We start from the raw sequence: 17,286 nt of genomic DNA, 5'->3' as shown, positions 1-17,286 counted from the left end.
TCCTCAATTGTCAGCAGCACCTCCCCTGATCCCTGCATGGATGGTGGTTCATGCTTCCCCAGAGTGAACTGCACATTCCTGCTGCAGCTGTGTTTGGTGGCTAACATTTACACTAGTGTTTTTCTTTTTATTCTTTCTTTATTCTTTTTTTTTCCTCTTTTCTAAGTTCTTCTTTCTTTCTTTCCTTGCTTTTTTTTTCTTTCTCCTCTTCTTCCCCTTGCCTTGTTTTCTTTCTTCTTTTTTTTTTGTTTAATCCAGCTGAGTGATTTGTTTAATCCCACCACCACCACTGTATTCAGTAGGACCCCAGTCCCTCTGTATTCTGTGGTGGGTACTTCCACAGAGGACGTGCCACATTTCCACCATAGCCATGTTTGGTGGCTAACACTTGCACTAGTTCTGTACTGTATTTGTTTTGATTGTTTGTTTGTTTGCTTGTGTATGTGTTTTTGTTTTTCTTCTATTTTTTCCTCTCTCTCTTTTTTTAAGTCTCCTCTCTTTCCCCCACCTTTTTTTTTTTTTTTTCACCTTTTTTCCCTCTTATTCCTCTTCTTTTTTCTTTCTGTCTTTGCCCAGCTGTTAGGAGCCAGCAACCCAATCCACTACATCTGCCATCCCACCCACTGTGTGAGTACCACCACCCAATCCAGCACTAGATCAATGACAGATGACGGCCAACACTCATCCAGCCTGCCTTTAGTTGCTCTGTATGACCAGTGATCAGAGATTCAGGCTAACACTCCCACCCACAACCAAATCCACCTGGAGACAGGTGGTAGATGCCCCAATGCTACCAAACTGTAGACCAGAGTAACATGCCCACCTTATTGCCAGGATATATTGAAAAAAAATAAAATAAAATAAAAATCAGTGTGTAACAAACCAATAAATAATCAACAAATTAATACAACAACACTACTATGTCTTGAAGACAACAGACAAATTCAAATCACACACACACACACACACACACAAATAGGACAAGATAGCTCAAACAAGTGACCATTTGGAACCAGAAAATCTTCCAGAGGAAGAAATGCCATTGGAAATACTAGATAAGAAATTTAAAAAAAAAAAAAACTATATTGAGGTATCTTCAACAGATGGAGAAAAAAATTCAAGGAAAACACAGACAAAACTCTAGAAGAATTCAGAAGATTGATACTAAAATTTTAGAAATACACTATGCATTAGAAGGACAACTTGAAGACAAATTGCTGGATACTAATCTGCTAGTGAAACAATCTGAAAAAAAGAATTTAAAAAATGAAGAAAGCCTAAGAATTATGTGGGATAACATCAAGAGAAATAACGTATGTGAAATCAACATCCAGAACAAAAAGAGACACACACACACAAAAAAAAAAAGCACCAAAATAATTTTCAAAAATTTGTTGAAAGAAAAATTCCCTAATATCATGAAAGATGTTAAGATATCCATTCAAGAAGCTCAGTGAACCCCAAATAGTATATACCCCAAAAGAAAATTACCAAGACATATCATAATCAAACTTTCCAAAACCAAAATAAAAAAGAATCCTGAAAGCAGCTCAGCAAAAAATGAAAAGTCACCTCCAAAGGAGAAACAATAAGACTAAGCTCTGACTTCTCAGTAAAAGCCATGCAAGAGGTAAGGCAATAGGATGACATATATAAAACCATGAAAGAAAAAAAATTGCCAACCAAGAATTATACACCCAGTAATACTGTTCCTCAAATATGATGGTGATATTAAGACATTCCCAGATACAGAAATTAAGAGACTTTGTAAAAACCAGGCCAACATAAGAAATGCTAAAGGAAGTCATTTGTTCAGAGAACCAACAATGACAGACAACAACCTGAGATTAAGACATATGACAACATCATCGAGAAATCAACTCAGATATAGAAATATCAAAAATAAAGTAAACCAACAAGACTAAACATAGGGCATTAGAGATGTCAATTTATGAACAATGATAACTACAAACCAAAAAGAGGGAATAAGTTATATAGTTACAGAACTTCTAAATGGAGAGGAAGTCAAGATAATATCAAGATAGAAAGGATTACTTTAAACTTGGGGAGATAGTTATAAATTACAGGATAACCACAAAGAAAATTAATATATCTTCTCACCAAAATAAAAAATTAAGAAAATCATGAAGTAAAACACTAGCTATTGTATTCACCTTCTTTCCTGCCTGACCCAGCTCCAAGGATAATGCTCTGTAAGCACGAGTATGGGGACACAGTAATGAGAAAAGTCCCAGGCCAGGGCCTCCACGTGGTTCCCAGTGGACCCTCCAAAGTAAGGGTCAGGAACATCAAGTATCTACCTCCGCATTCTGACTCTTGAAGGTTTTCTACCAAACCAAACTCATTGCTGTTGAGTTGGACTCACTGCAACCCCTCCTTGGGTTTCCAAGGCAGTATCACTATGGAAGTAGATTGCCCAACTTTCCTTCCAAAGAGTGGTTGGTGGGTTTCAACCAGCAGCCTTCTGGTTAGCAGTATAATGTCTTCAGCACTATGTCACCAGAGATCCCTGAAGGTTTTCTAGATAAAGCATAATCCATATTTTTAATGCTGAAAGTGCTAAGAATTATTTCTTATTGGTAAAACAATAGCAATGAAGGAAATAAGAAAATTCATAAACAAAATGAACTCAACACAAAAAAATATATATTGAACAAAGAAACCTTCAATACCACACACACACACACACACAAGAAACCATAGGAAAATGATAGCAGTAAATTCATAACCTATCAATAATTACACTGAATGCAAATGGATTAAATGTACTAGTCAAGAGACAGAGAGTAGCAGAATGGATAAGAAAACATGATTCATCAATATGCTGTCTGCAAGAGACACATCTTAGACACAAAGACAAACATAAGCTGATAATCAAAGGATGGAAAAACAAGTATCAAGCAAATGACAGCAAAAGAGGAGAAGGAGTGCCAATATTAATTTCTGATAAAATAAACTTTAAGGCAAAAACAAGCAAAAGAGACAAGGAACAACTTTATATAATGATTGAAGCATCAATCGAGCAAGAAGACATCACCATAATAGATACTTCCACACCCAGTAAAGAGCCCCAAATACAGAAATCAAACTTCAACAGAATTGAAAAGAGAAATAGACAACTCCACGATAATAGTGGGACACTTTAACACATCACTTTTAGTGAAGGACGGAACAACTAGAAAGAAACTCAACAAAGATAAAGAGGCTCTAAATAGCTCAATCAACCAACTGGACCTCCAGAGAACACTCTACCCAATAATAATACAATATACATTCTTTTTAAGTGTGCATGGAACATTTTCCAGAATAGACTATATGTTAGGCTACAAAGAAGCCTCAATAAAACTAAAAACATCAAAGTACTACAAAGCATTTTCTCAGATCACAATGCTATAAAATTGGAAATAAAAAACAGGAAGATCAAGGAAAAAATAATCAACATATAGAAACTAAATAACACTTCACTTAAAAACTACTGGGTAATGGAAGAAATGAAAAATTCCTAGAATCAAAGGAGAATGAACAACATACCAAAATCTTTGGGACACAGCAAAAGCAGTGCCCAGAGGACAATTTATAGTGCTCAGAGGACAATAAATACACATATCAAAAAAAAAAAAAAAAGAAGAAGAACCAAAATCAATACCTTAATCCAACTACTCCAACAGTTAGAAAAAGAACAGCAAAAAAAGTCTACAGTCACCTGATGAAAAGAAATAATAAAGATTTGAGCAGAAATAAATACAATAGAAAGAATCAAGACTAGAAGTTGGTTCCTTGAAAGGATTGATAAAATTCACAAACCACTGGCAAATTTAATAGATGAAAAGAAGAAGATGCAAATAATATGAATAAGAAATGAAATAGGCTATGTCACAACAGAACCTACTGAAATAAAAATGATAATAACAGAATACTATGAAGAATTGTACTCTAACATATTTGAAAACCTAGAAAAAATGGACAAATTTCTAGAAACACACTACTTATCCAAACTAACACAATCTGAGGTAGAAAATTGGAACTGACCCATCATAAAAGAATAAAATAGGTCATAAAAAACACCCAACAAAAAAGTCTTGGCCAAGATGGTCTCATTAGCAAATTCTACCCAACATTCAGAGAAGAGCTAACACCAATTCTACTCCAACTATTCCAGAACACAGAAAATGTTGGAATACTCCCGAACTCATTCTATGAAGCAATCATTACCTTGATACTAGAACCATGCAAGGATATCAAAAAAAAAAAAAAAAAAAAAAGAAAAGAAAGAAAGAAATAAAGAAAGAAAATTTTGACCAATATCTCTCATGAACATAGACACAAAAATTCTCAACAAAATACTAGCCAACAGAATCCAATAATGTGTTTTAAAAGAATGCATTATGACCAGGCGGGATTCATACGAGGTATAGAAGGATGGTTCAATATTAGAAAAAAATATATGATCCACCACATAAATAAAACAAGGAAAAAGAAAACACACATGATAATATCAATTGATGCAGAAAAGGCATTTGACAAAATCCAACACCTATTCTTGATAAAAATGCTCAGCAAAATAGGAATAGAAGAGAAATTCCTAAACATAATTAAGGACATATACACACCAACAGCCAACATTATTCTTGATGGAGACAGACTGGAAACATTCTCTTTGCAAATGGGAACTAGATAAGGATCCCCTTTATCACCACTCTTATTCGATACTGTAGGAGCTCTGGTAGCGTAGTGCCTAAGGCACTTGACTGCTAACCAGAAGCCTTGTGCTTCAAACCTACCAGCCACTCCTCGGAAGGAAGGTTGGGAATCTACTTCCGTATTGATATCACCTCAGAAACCCAAGGAGGGGTTGCTATGAGTCAGGTCTGACTCGATGGTACACAACAACAACAACATTCAATATTCAATATTGTATTGAAAATCCTAGCTAGAGCAATATAACAAGAAAAGGAAATAAAAGGCATTCAAATTGCTAAAGAAGAAATAAAACTATCTCTATTTCCAGATGATATGATGGCATAGTGCCTAAGGCATTTGACTGTAACCAGAAGGCTGGAGGTTCAAACCCACCAACCACTCCTCGGAAGGAAGACTGGGCAATCTACTTCCATTGAGATGCAGCCTCAGAAACCCAAGGAGGGGTTGCTATGAGTTGAAATAGACTTGACAGCAGTAAGTTTGTTTTTGAGTTTGATGATCCTATACATAGAAAATTCTAGCGACTCAACAAGAAAATTGTGGGAACTAACAGGATTCAGCAAAGTGGCAGGGTACAAGATCAACGTACAAAAATCTGTCAGATTTCTCTATGCTAACAGAGGTGCCTGAAAAGAAAAACAGGAAAACAATACCATTTACAGTAGCAACTCAAAAGATGAAGTACTTAGGAATAAATCTAAGGTGACACAAAAGACCTATACAAAGAAAACTATAAAACACTTCTTCTACAAGAAACCAAAAGGAATCTATATAAATGAAAGAAAATATCATGCTCATGGATAGGAAGACTTAACATTGTGACAATGACAATATTACCCAAAGTGATCTACAGATATAATGCAATCCTGATCTAGATTCCATCATCATTCCTTAAAGAGATGGAAAAACAAATTACCAACTTTATATGGAAGGGAAAAAGACCATGGATAAGCAAAGCACTACCAAAGAAGCAGAGTAAATTGTAAGTCCTCACACTCCACAATCTCAAAACCTACTATTATATAGCCACAGTAATCAAAACAGCCTGGTATTGGTATAATGACAGGCACACAGACCAATGGAACAGAATTGAGAACCCAGAAATAGATCCATCCACCTATGGGCAGTTGATCTTTGACAAAGGGCTAAAAGCCATTAAATGGGGAGACTGTCTTTAACTGGATATCAATTTGCAGAAAGAAGAAACAGCATCCTTATTTCTCACCAAATATAAAATGAACTCAAAATGGATCAAAGACCTAAATATAAAACCTAAAACCATAAGGATCATCAAATTAAAAATAGAAGCAAACTTAGAGGCCATAGTAAATTGTATAAATACACAATCAAACGTAACTAAAACTGCACAAACAGTAGAAGACAACCTAGATGACTGTTGTGGTTGTTCTTAGGTGCCGTCAAGTCAGCTCAGACTCATAGCAACCGTATATACAACAGAACTAAACACCGCCCTGTCCTGTGCCAGCCTCACAATTCTTCCTATATCTGAACCCATTGTTACAGCCACTGTGTCAGTCCATCTCATTGAGGGCCTTCCCCTTTTTCATTGATCCTGCACTAGGTGGGTGAGTGTTGTTGTCATGTGCCGTCAAGTGAGACCTGACTCATAGCGACCCCTCCTTGGGTTTCCAAGGCAGTATCACTATGGAAGTAGATTGCCCCATCTTCCTTCTGAGGGGTGGCTGGTGGGTTTGAACCGCCAGCCTTCTGGTTAGCAGTCAAGTGCCTTAGGCACTATGCTACCAGAGCTCCCAGGTGGGTGAGTAGGACCACCTAAAAATTAAACACTTATGCACATCAAAAGACTTCTCCAAAAGAGTAAAAAGAGAGTCTACAGACTGAGAAGCAAATTTTGGCAATGACATTATCAGACAAGGGACTAATTTCTAAAACTATAGAAAACTTCAACATCTCAACAAGAACAAAAAAAGGCAAACAATCCAGTTAAAAAATTGTCAGTCAGATATTCAGGCAGCTAACAAACACATGAAGAATTGCTTGCAATCATTACCCATTAGAGAGATGAAAATAAAAACAACTTGAGTATCATCTCACCCCAGCATTAATGTTGTTGTTGTTGCCATCAAGTCAGCTCCAACTCATAGCAACTCATAGTACAATAGAACAAAACACTCCACAGTCCTGTGCCTCACAATCCTTGCTATACCTAAGCCCATCCTTTCAGCCACTGTGTCAATCCATCTCATTGAAGGCCTTCCCTTTTTTTCCTGACCCTCTACTTCACCAAGCGTAGGGAATGGTCTCTTCTGACAACGTGACCAAAGTAGGTGAGACAAAGTCTGACCATTCTCTTTTCCAAGGAGCATTCCAGCAGCACTTCTTCCCAGACAGATTTGTTAGTTCTTCTGGCAGTCCATGGTACTTTAAGTATTCTTTGCCAACACAGCTCAAGAGGATCAACTCTCTTTCAGTCTTCCTTAATTATTATCCAGCTCTCACATGCATGTGAGGTGATTGAAAATACTATGGCTTGGGTTGGGCACATCTTAGTCTTCAAAGAGATAACTTTGCTCTTCAGCACTTTAAACAGGTCTTCTCCAGCAGATTTGCCGAGTGCAATACACCGTCTGATGTCTTGACTGCTGCTTCCATTGGTGTTGATTGTGGAACAAGTAACATGAAGTCTTCGGCAACTTCAATCTTTTCTCCATTTATTGTGATGCTGTTTATTGGTCCAGTTGTGAGGATTTTCATTTTCTTTATGCTGAGATGTAATCCATACTGCAGACTGTAGTCTTTAATCTTCATCAGTAAGTGCTTCAAGTCATCTTCATTTTCATCAAGCAAAGTTGTGTTGTCTGCATATCACAGGTTGTTAATGAGTCTTCTTCCATTCCTGATGCCATGTTCTTATTCATATAATCCAGCTTCTCAGATTATTTGCACAGCATACAGATTAAATAAGTATGATGAAAAGAAACAAGCCTGACTCACTCCCTTCTGATTTTAAACCATGCAGTATATTCTTATTCTGTTTGAACTATAGCTTCCTGGTCCATGTATAGGTTCCTCATGGGCACAATTAAATGTTCTGGAACTCCCATTCTTCTCAATGTTATCCATAATTTGTCATGATCCACACATTCAAATGCCTTTGCATAGTCAATAAAACACAAGTAAACATCTTTCTGGTATTCTTTTCTTTCAGCCAAGATCCACCTGACATCAACAATAATGTCCCCTCTTTCCATGTCCTCTTCTGAATCTAGTTTGCTTTTTCTGGAAGTTCTCTGTCAATATACTGCTGCAATCATTTTTTAATTATCTTCAGTAAGATTTTACTTGCATGTGATATTAATGATATTGTTCAATAATTTCCACATTCTGTGGGATCACCTTTCTCTAGAATACGTACAAATATGGATCTCTTCTGGTCAGTTGGCCAGGTAGCTGTCTTCCAAATTTCTTGGCATAGACAAGTGAGGGCCTCCAGCATGGCATCCATTTGTTGAAACATCTCAATGGGTATTCCATCCATTCCTGGAGGTTTATTCTTTGCCAATTGCTTCAGTGCAGCTTTGACTTCTTCCTTCAGTGCAACTGGTTTTCAATTATATGCCACCTCCTGAAATGAATGAACATCAGACAGTTCCTTTTGGTACAGTGACTCAGTGTATTCCTTCCATCTTCTCTTTATGTTTCCTGCATCCAATATTTTTCCCATAGAATCTTTCAATATTAAAACTTTAAACTTGAATTTTTTTCTTCAGTTATTTCAGCTTGAGAAATGCCAAGTGTGTTATTCCTTTGGTTTTCTAACTCTAGGTCTTTGCACATTTCATTATAGTAATTGGCTTTGTCTTCATGAGCTTCTCTTTGAAATCTTCTGTTCAGTTCTTTTATCTTGTCATTTCTTCCATTTGCTTTAACTACTCACCATTCAAGGGCAAGTTTCAGAGTCTCTTCTGACACCCATTTTGGTCTTTTCTTCCTTTCCTATCTTTTTAATGACCTTTTGCTTTCTTCATGGATGATGTTCTTGATGTCATCCCCATGATTCCTCTGGTTTTCAGTCACTGGTGTTCAATGCATCAAATTTATTCTTTAGATGGTCTCTAAATTCAGGAGTGATGTAATAAAGGTCATATTTTGTCTCTCATGGACTTGTTTTAATTGTCTTCAGCTTCAACTAGAACTTGCATATGAGCAACTGATAGTCTGTTCCACAGTCAGCTCCTGGCCTTGTTTTGGCTGAAGATATTGAACTTCTCCATCACTTATTTCCATATATGTAGTCCATCTAACTCCTATGTACTCCATCTGGTGAAGTCCACATGTATAGCCACTGTTTATGTTGTTGAAGGTATTTGCAATGAATAAGTCGTTGGTCTTGTTAAATTCTATTGTGTGATCTCTTCTCAGAAGAAGGAAGGAGGCATCCACTTCTCAAAGAATTGGCCAGTGAAAACCTTATAAATAGCAGTGAAACTATGTCTGATATATTACTGGAAAACCATTAATAGCAAAGTTCAAAAAGCAGAAAACAACACATGGTATCAAGGGTATGGAGAGATTGGAACTCTCATATATTACTGGTGGGATTGTAAAATGGTACAACCACTGTCGAAATGGTATGATGCTTCCTTTAAAAGCAGGAAATCGAAATACTGTATGATCCAGCACTAGGTATACATCTGAAAGAAATAAGAGCCATTATACAAGTAGATGTATGCACTCCCATATTCATTGCAGCATTATTCACAATAGCAAAAAGATGGGAACAACCTAAGTGCCCATCAAAAGATGAACAGATAAACAAACTATGGTACATACACATAATGGAATACTATGCAACATTAAAGAATAATGATGAATCTGCAAAACATCTTACAACATGGATGAACCTAGAGGACATTACACTGAGTGAAATTAGTCAATCACAAAAAGGTAAATATTGTATAAGAGCACTATTGTAGAAAGTCAAGAAAAGATTTACACACAGAAAGAATCATTCATTGAAGGCAACAAGGGGTAAGAGAGGAAGGGAGGGTAAATTGCTAACCAGAGGGTGGACACATATTAACTTGGATGAAGGAGAAGGCAATATATAATAAGGGGGATGTCAACACAAAGTGGTCAAGGCAGAAGAAAACACTGGAAGGAGCACAAGAGTTAAACCAACAGAGATAAATACTATTGCATACCTAATCCTGCAATAACAGTAATAATAATCTACAAGTGGTAATATAGACCTTAAAGCTGAACAGGATGGGGAAGCAAATGGGACTACACCCTCAAATATATATAGGTTTGACAGAAGATATTTCTACAAATGTATTTATATGTGCTGCAAATACATCCATGAATACAGTAGAGCACACAGGGGACAAAGTTATAAAAACGTCTAGCCATAACCAAACACCTTGAAGGAATGAATCACTGGGCAGGTGGGCTCTGGACCATAGTCTCAGGGGACAAAAAGGTCAACTGGCATAATGTAGGCACAAAGACAATGTTCTACATTCTATTTTGGTGAATAGTAACTGAGATTTTAAAAGTGTTTGAGTGGTCATCTAAGGTGCAACTCTTGGTCTCTCCCAGTCCTGAGCAAAGAAAAGTGAAGAAAATCAAAGATACAAGGAAACAATTAATCTAAAGGACTTATGGGCCATGTGAACCCCAACCTCTACAACACTGAGAACTAGATGGTACTCAGCTACCATTGCTGATCGGTCTGAAAGGGATCACAATAGGTCTCAGATAGAGTGAGAGAAAAATGTGGAACAAAACTCAAAATCATAAAAAATACCAGACTTACTGGTCTGATAGAAACTGATGGAACTCCCAAGAATATGGCCCTTAGATATCCTTTAAGCCAGGAAATGAACTCAACTTTCAGTCATATGATAGACAGACCTATAAGGTGAACAATATTACCAGGAAGGTATGCACATCAGGACAATCAACAATACGAGATTAATAGGGTAGCACTTGCTCATAGATAAAGTTAAGAAGGCAGAAAGGGACAGGAAAGAAGAATGATGGGAAATGGTAAGCATAGGGAGGAAGTGAGAAAAGTGCTGTTACATTAAAGGGATTACAGGGAATGTCACAAATTAAAAAGTGAATTGTTGAATGGAAAACCCAATTTGCTCTGTAAACTTTCACCCAAATCAAAATTACAAACAAACAAACAGCAAATATTATTCTCTACTAAAACTGGTGGGGGGAGAACAAGTATAGAAGAGAAGAGTATGTTCTAGTTTATCAAAGATTCTAGTTAGTGGAGAGCTACATGGGCTGTTTTCAAGAATTTACATTGGTATCCAAGTATCCTAAAAGTACTTCAATGTCTGGTGGTCCCCTAGGCTTATGGATCTGAATGCTGGTCATCATTATATGAATGATGCACAGAAGGTCTACTCATGGAATTTTTCATGATAAACCAGAGTCACTCTCATAGATTCACCATTGGTTCCTTGACAAACTTGGGGTCAAAATTCATTCCTCAGAACACAGAATTTGCTTGAGGGAAAAGCATTTAGTTCCATGGGCACCTCTGGGATGTGGTAGGCCTTACTCAGTGATGGAATCACTTAAGCCAGGGTGAGGTCATAGATATAGGGTGTGGGGGAGCAGAACAAGAGCACGTACCTGACGTTTTCCTCTATGATTGAAAGTAGATACTTTAATCCATAGGTCAAATCTAAAATGACTCCATAAAACTCACCAGCCCACTATGCTACTTTGAACCCTCCCTATGCACCACTCTTGGTGGGAGATGGGACAACGTCCTTCATGTGGATCTCACCTGCTTAAATTGAATGGTGACAACCATATGTGATCGGCTGCTGCTGGCATTCATGTTGGTTGAAGCGGTTGTCCTTATTTTTGTTCCTTGTTCCATCAGCTTTTCAATTTGTGCATAGTTCTCACAAGGCACTGACGTCAGACCATCCACATAAAAGCCCAGCTGTTGATCTTCTCTTACTTTTAGCCCACCAAGTTTCTTGGTTCTAGACAACAAATCTCTTACCTGTGGAAAAAAGAATAAATAATGTAAACTAAAGGAAGGCAGGGGTATCTGTTTTCTTCACTGCTATAAACCAAACTCACTGCCACTGAATCGATTCTGAGTTATAGCAATCCCCATTGGGTTTCCAAGGCTATATATCTTTATGGAAGCAGATTGACCTATCTTTCTTCTGTAGAGTGGCTCGTGGATTCGAACAACTGACTTTTTGGTTAGCAGCCAAATGCCCTAAAATATATTAGGTGCTCAATAAATACATCTTGAATGAATAAATATTAAATTCTTCATTTTATAAGTGAACAAACTGAGGCTCTGAGATTAAGTGTTTTTTCCAAAGTCATGTAACTAGTAAATGAGAGGACTTAGAATTGAAACCATGTTCTTTCTATTACTCCAGGAGTGGGCAAATGATGGCTTATGGGCCAAATTCTGCCCACCACTTGTTTTTGTATGATAATCAAACTGAGAAAATATTTTTAAATGATGGGAAAAAATAAAAATATTTTCATGACACATTGAAATTATATGAAATTCAGGTTTCAGTGTCTAGAAATGAAGTTTTATTGGAACATCATCATACTAATTCAATTATATATTGTCTATGGTTGCTTTTGTGCTATAAGAGCAGAGTTGAGTAGTTGCAACACAAACTACATGGTCCTTAAAACCTAAAGTATTTACTATCTGGCCCTTTACAAAAAAAAAAAAGTTTGCTGACCTTTGTACAACACCATGCTAACTGAAGCCAACTGTCTCGGGAAATAAAGATGTACTGACATTAGAGTGGGATCTCGAAATTTACAAGAAAGCAGGAAGGGTATTCCAGGCAGAGAGAAGGTAGATGTGTGAAATAATGACATGTTCTAGGAAAGAGGAATAGTTCTGTGTGGCTGAAGCACAGAGTGTGACTGTGTGTGGAGATAAAAGGACACAAAATGAAACTGGAGCACAGGCAAGAGTCAGATAGTCAATGCCGGACAAAAGAGTTTTTACTTTATCTGTAAGGCAGGTGATGGTGAGCCCTTGATAATCATTCAGCTGTGGAGAATTACTCAGATTTGTGTGTCAGAAAATATAATCACTCTTACCTGCTCATTGTAAATTTCTAACATGCTGAATGTAACCTGTGTAGAGAAGAAGATAAAATAAATATTCTCTTGAAACAATCATCTTTGAGGAAAAAAAAAAAGTGACACAGAAACAATATAAATATCCAACAAAGGGAAAGCCAAAATTTAACGTAGTGAAGTTCTATTTCACATGCAATATCAGGCTCTCAAGGAGCTCTGGTAGCATAGTGCCTAAGGCACTTGACTGCTAACCAGGAGGCTGGCAGTTCAAACCCACCAGCCACTCCTCGGAAGGAAGGTTGGGCAATCCTACTTCCGTAGTGATAACTGCCTGGGAAACCCAAGGAGGAGTCGCTAGGAGTCGGGGCTGACTCGATGGCAAAATAACAACAACATCAGGCTCTCAAATAACTTTAATGATAGGAGGAAGATCTCAATATAAATTAAAACAGATACATAATAGTATGTGAGTGTCTGTGTGTGTGTATGTAGATCTCTATTGGGAACTAAAAAAGGTTGTTACTTATTTCTCACCACCCCCTACTGTATGCAGAGAAGAATCTTTCTCAAAGTAATATTGTACTTTTGGAACATTGCTATCCAAGCTTATATCTCCAGGTTAGGAAATTGGAAGACTCTTCTCTAGGGAGATTGAATGGTTCTTGTCAGAAAAGGCCTTAAGAACACTGACGTCTTGCCACACAACCCCACTATAAGAAAGCTAGCTTTTCTGTTGGTAAATCTATGGTGAGTCTTGCCAGTCAAGTTTCATGCCCATAAGATTCCAACTAGCTTCAGGTGTTGTTGCAGGGTGCCAGAGAGACCACTTTTAACTCATAGCCACCCCATGTGAACAGAGTGCCCCATGTTTCCTAAGGTGTTATCTTTACAGAAGCAGATCTCCAGGTTTTTTTCCCACAGAGCCACTGGATGGGTTTGAACCACCCATTGTTCTACCAGGCTTCCTTCACTAGCTTCAGAGTCTCATACTGTAAAACAAATGGCCAATGATTAGCAGTCAAGGAAAACTACTAATATAAAAAAGAGATCAAAACAAACAACTAGGAAAAAAGAAAGGAACTCAGAGAAAAAAAGACAATGCAAAGCATAGAAAGAAACATTTTACTGTAAAAATGGTGTGGCAGGGGCATCTGACCTCACCTCACCTCACAAGAGGGAAGGAGAATTAAGATCAACAGACCAACGTTGACTTCTATGAGGCAGAGTTCACACATGCCTCCATTCTTCAAACATTTTACCAATTCTGACACCAGTCATCCCTCCCATGATATTCCTTATGTCTCTGCTGGGTTTGATCATTTGTTGCAATGGCCACACAGAACTCACAGACAATACTCATGATTATGGGTTTATTAGTTCAGAAGACTGGGAAATCTACATCTACTTCTATAGAGATACCACCTCGGAAACCCAAGGAGGGGTCGCTATGAGTTGGAATTGACTTGATGGCAGTGAGTTTGGCTTTAGAGGTAAGTAACAGGTTATAATTCAGGATCAGAAATGACTCAGGATACAATCCTTCTATCAGGACAGTCTCTTCTCAGCCATACCCATAGGCAGGCCTATTAGTAGTCCTTGGCCCTCCAAGACCTACACCTTTTAGTTTTCTTTGGACTTGGGCTGGCCTGGCTTCTGCCCTACTCAGGCAAGTGTTACAAAGCACTTTAGTTCTGCCAATAAGTACCTGGAGACACCCTACTCCACCAGTAAGCCTCCTGTCCAAAGGTGCTAAGCTCTCTCACTCCATGGGCTGGGAAGCCCACCACACCATCTCTTGCCAGTCTCCTGGTTCTGCTGCCTCTGATGTTTCACCATTTCCCTACTGCTACTTGCCATCTCTCATCATCTCCGATGTTGCAACTCTCTATGTCTTGGGTCTAAAAGATTCCCAGCACAGAGTCCTCAGGTCCAAAGGATACACTTCACCCCCATCTCTTCTTCTTGGTGGCAGTCAAGTCCCCCTTTCTGCCTTTGGGATGGCTAATTTTAAGCTTAGCTGGGTGGTAAAATGCCCAATCCCATGTTAGGGTTCCATATACCACCTTATTTGCATGATCACACTCTCCACATGGATGCCATGAACCTTATTTGAATTATCAGCAAGCTGTCCAATCCCTTGGTGGGCCACAAACACTTCATTTGCACAGTCTTACCAGTCATTTCCACCACTTGGTCCGTTTGTCATACTGTGGCTTGCATGTTGCTATGATGCTGGAAGTTATGACACTAGTATTTCAAATACCAGCAGGGTCACTATGGTGAACAAGTTTCAGCAGAGCTTCCAGAATAAGACAGACTGGAAAGAAGGATGAGTCTATCCACTTCTGCAAAAACTGGCCACTGAAAACCTTATGAATAGCAGTGAAACGCTGTCTGATATGTTACTGGAAAGCTTTATAAATAGCGGTGAAACATTGCCTGATACGGTGCTGGAAGATGAGCCCCTCAGGTTGGAAGCCACTCAATATATGACTAGGAAAGAGCTGTTTCCTCAAAGAAGTGTAGATCTTAATGAAGTGGATTGAATAAAGGTTTCGGGACCTCCATTTGCTACTGTGGTATGGTCCAAAATGAGAAGAAACAGCTGCAAACATTCATTAATAATTGGAATGTGGAATATATGAAATATGAATCTAGGAAATTGAAAGTTGTCAAAAATGAAATGGAATGCATAAAAGATCAATATCCTAGCATTAGTGAGCTGAAATGGATTGGAAATAATTGTGAAGATGCCACAGGCTTGGACATTGCATCGTTCTGTTGTACATGAGGTCATTATGAGTCATATCCAACTTGATGGCACCTAACAACAACCAGTCATTTGGGGAGTTACAAAGACTATGGCTAGAAGGGCCATGTTAAGTAATTCACTGTACCACAATTTTGAAAAGCCCTATAATTATTAGTACCCTCAGAGAGATAAAGAATCATATCCATGAAAAACCAGGATGCTATTAAAAAGAAACAGAGAACAAGAAAAAGTTTTTTTGAAATTAAACTTATGAATGATAGACAAAATAAAAGTCTAATAGAAGAGTTATAAAATGTATTTGAAAGAATCTTCCAGAAATAGAATAAAAACACAAAAAAATTGAAATAGGACACAAAAGATAATGAAATTAGGGCATTAGAACAGGAGGTCTGAAATCCAAGTAATAGGAGTTTCAAAAAGGGAAAACAAAGGAAACAGGGGAGAAAATAATAAGGAAATGGTGAAGGAAAGTCTCCAAGAATTGAAGGATAGCAATCTCTAGATTGAAAGGATCTGCTGAGTGTGCAGTGTGATGAATGAAAAAAAGACTAATCAGGACATGAGGGATAGAGAGAATATCCTAAAAGATGCCCGAGAGAAACTGACAATCAAAAAACGGTCACAGACAAAGAATTGAGGATTAGAATGTTACTATACTTGCCAGCTCCAGCAAGAATTCTGAAAGACCTAGAGTTCTAGTACAGGTAAACTTCAATCAAGTGTAGAGGTAAGGAAATATATTTACAGTTATGAAAGAATGCATAAAAAGATGTACCACTGATGCACCTTTTCTGAGGAAGTTGCAGCAAAGGGAGTCATTAAACCAAGAAAGGGAAGCCAAGAAAGAAGAATATTGAAGGAAATTTTCAGAATGACAGATTTGCAATAGGCATAGAGAACCACTGCTCCAGGAGACCCTCCAAATATGGAACTAATAAGTTTGAGAATATGGAAAATATTGTTAATAGGCACATGGTAATGATTCGGAGCATTTAGAAAAACATGTACAAAGACTCGTAGAAAACTAGTCATTTTTTTTTTTATTGTGATTTGGGTGAAAGTTTACAGAGCAAATTCATTTTCCATACAGCAGTTCACATACACTTTGTCTCATGACATTGAACTAGTCTTATTTTTTTTTCAAAAAAACCGAAAAACTCCAAGAAAAAGAAATTGTAGCAAAGATGTGTGCATTACTTGGCTCAGGAACGAACAGTATTTGCACAGCTAAAATGTTAAATGCTATTGATGTAACAAAATTTTGAGAACAGAGTTCTGGTAAGATGGCAAAATAGACAGAAAGATGGCACAGACCCTCTTCAATAAAGAAAAGGGGAACCAATTAACACAGACACACAAGATAATCCTGGACCCCTGAGCCTTGAAGGGAAGGATATAGAAGTAGACTAAACTCCAATCAGCAGAAGAATTTACGTGAAAATACCAAAAAAAGGAGCCATTCGGAGCTGCGGTCTGGCAGCAATTCTGACAGCCCAGACAGCTTGGAAATTGCCGAGTGGTGGTAGGACCTAACAATTAACCTAAAAATCAACCCTGCTAGCCAGGGACTGCACGGAGGACTGCTCTGGTGGCTGGGGAATAGAAGTGAGGAAGTGAAGAGGATGGCAGGCTGAGCTGTGGACTTTTGCTTGTCCAGAGTGTGCAGCCATTTTGAATGTTTACAAGCAGCTTGACCATTTTGGATA

The 17,286-nt window shown here is 37.9% G+C and overlaps 1 protein-coding gene across 1 annotated transcript in view; it reads right to left on the bottom strand.

Moving 5' to 3' along the window:
- LOC103193744 (kinesin-like protein KIF28P) overlaps positions 1-17,286 on the bottom strand; it is a 148,931-nt gene that overhangs the window by 80,021 nt on the left and 51,624 nt on the right. Inside the window, exons 4-5 of the mRNA XM_007937001.1 lie at positions 12,826-12,861; positions 11,516-11,740 (exon numbers count right to left, since the gene is read on the bottom strand). Of these exons, the coding sequence (XP_007935192.1) occupies positions 11,516-11,740; positions 12,826-12,861 (261 nt within the window). The remainder of the gene's footprint in view (positions 1-11,515; positions 11,741-12,825; positions 12,862-17,286) is intronic.

The sequence above is a fragment of the Orycteropus afer genome, unplaced genomic scaffold (assembly GCF_000298275.1).
Source record: "Orycteropus afer afer isolate SDZICR_OR568_19922 unplaced genomic scaffold, OryAfe1.0 scaffold00039, whole genome shotgun sequence".
Classification (NCBI taxonomy): domain Eukaryota; kingdom Metazoa; phylum Chordata; class Mammalia; order Tubulidentata; family Orycteropodidae; genus Orycteropus; species Orycteropus afer.
The sequence above is the reverse complement of the archived record's forward strand: the minus strand, read 5'-3'. Positions and strand labels throughout refer to the sequence as shown.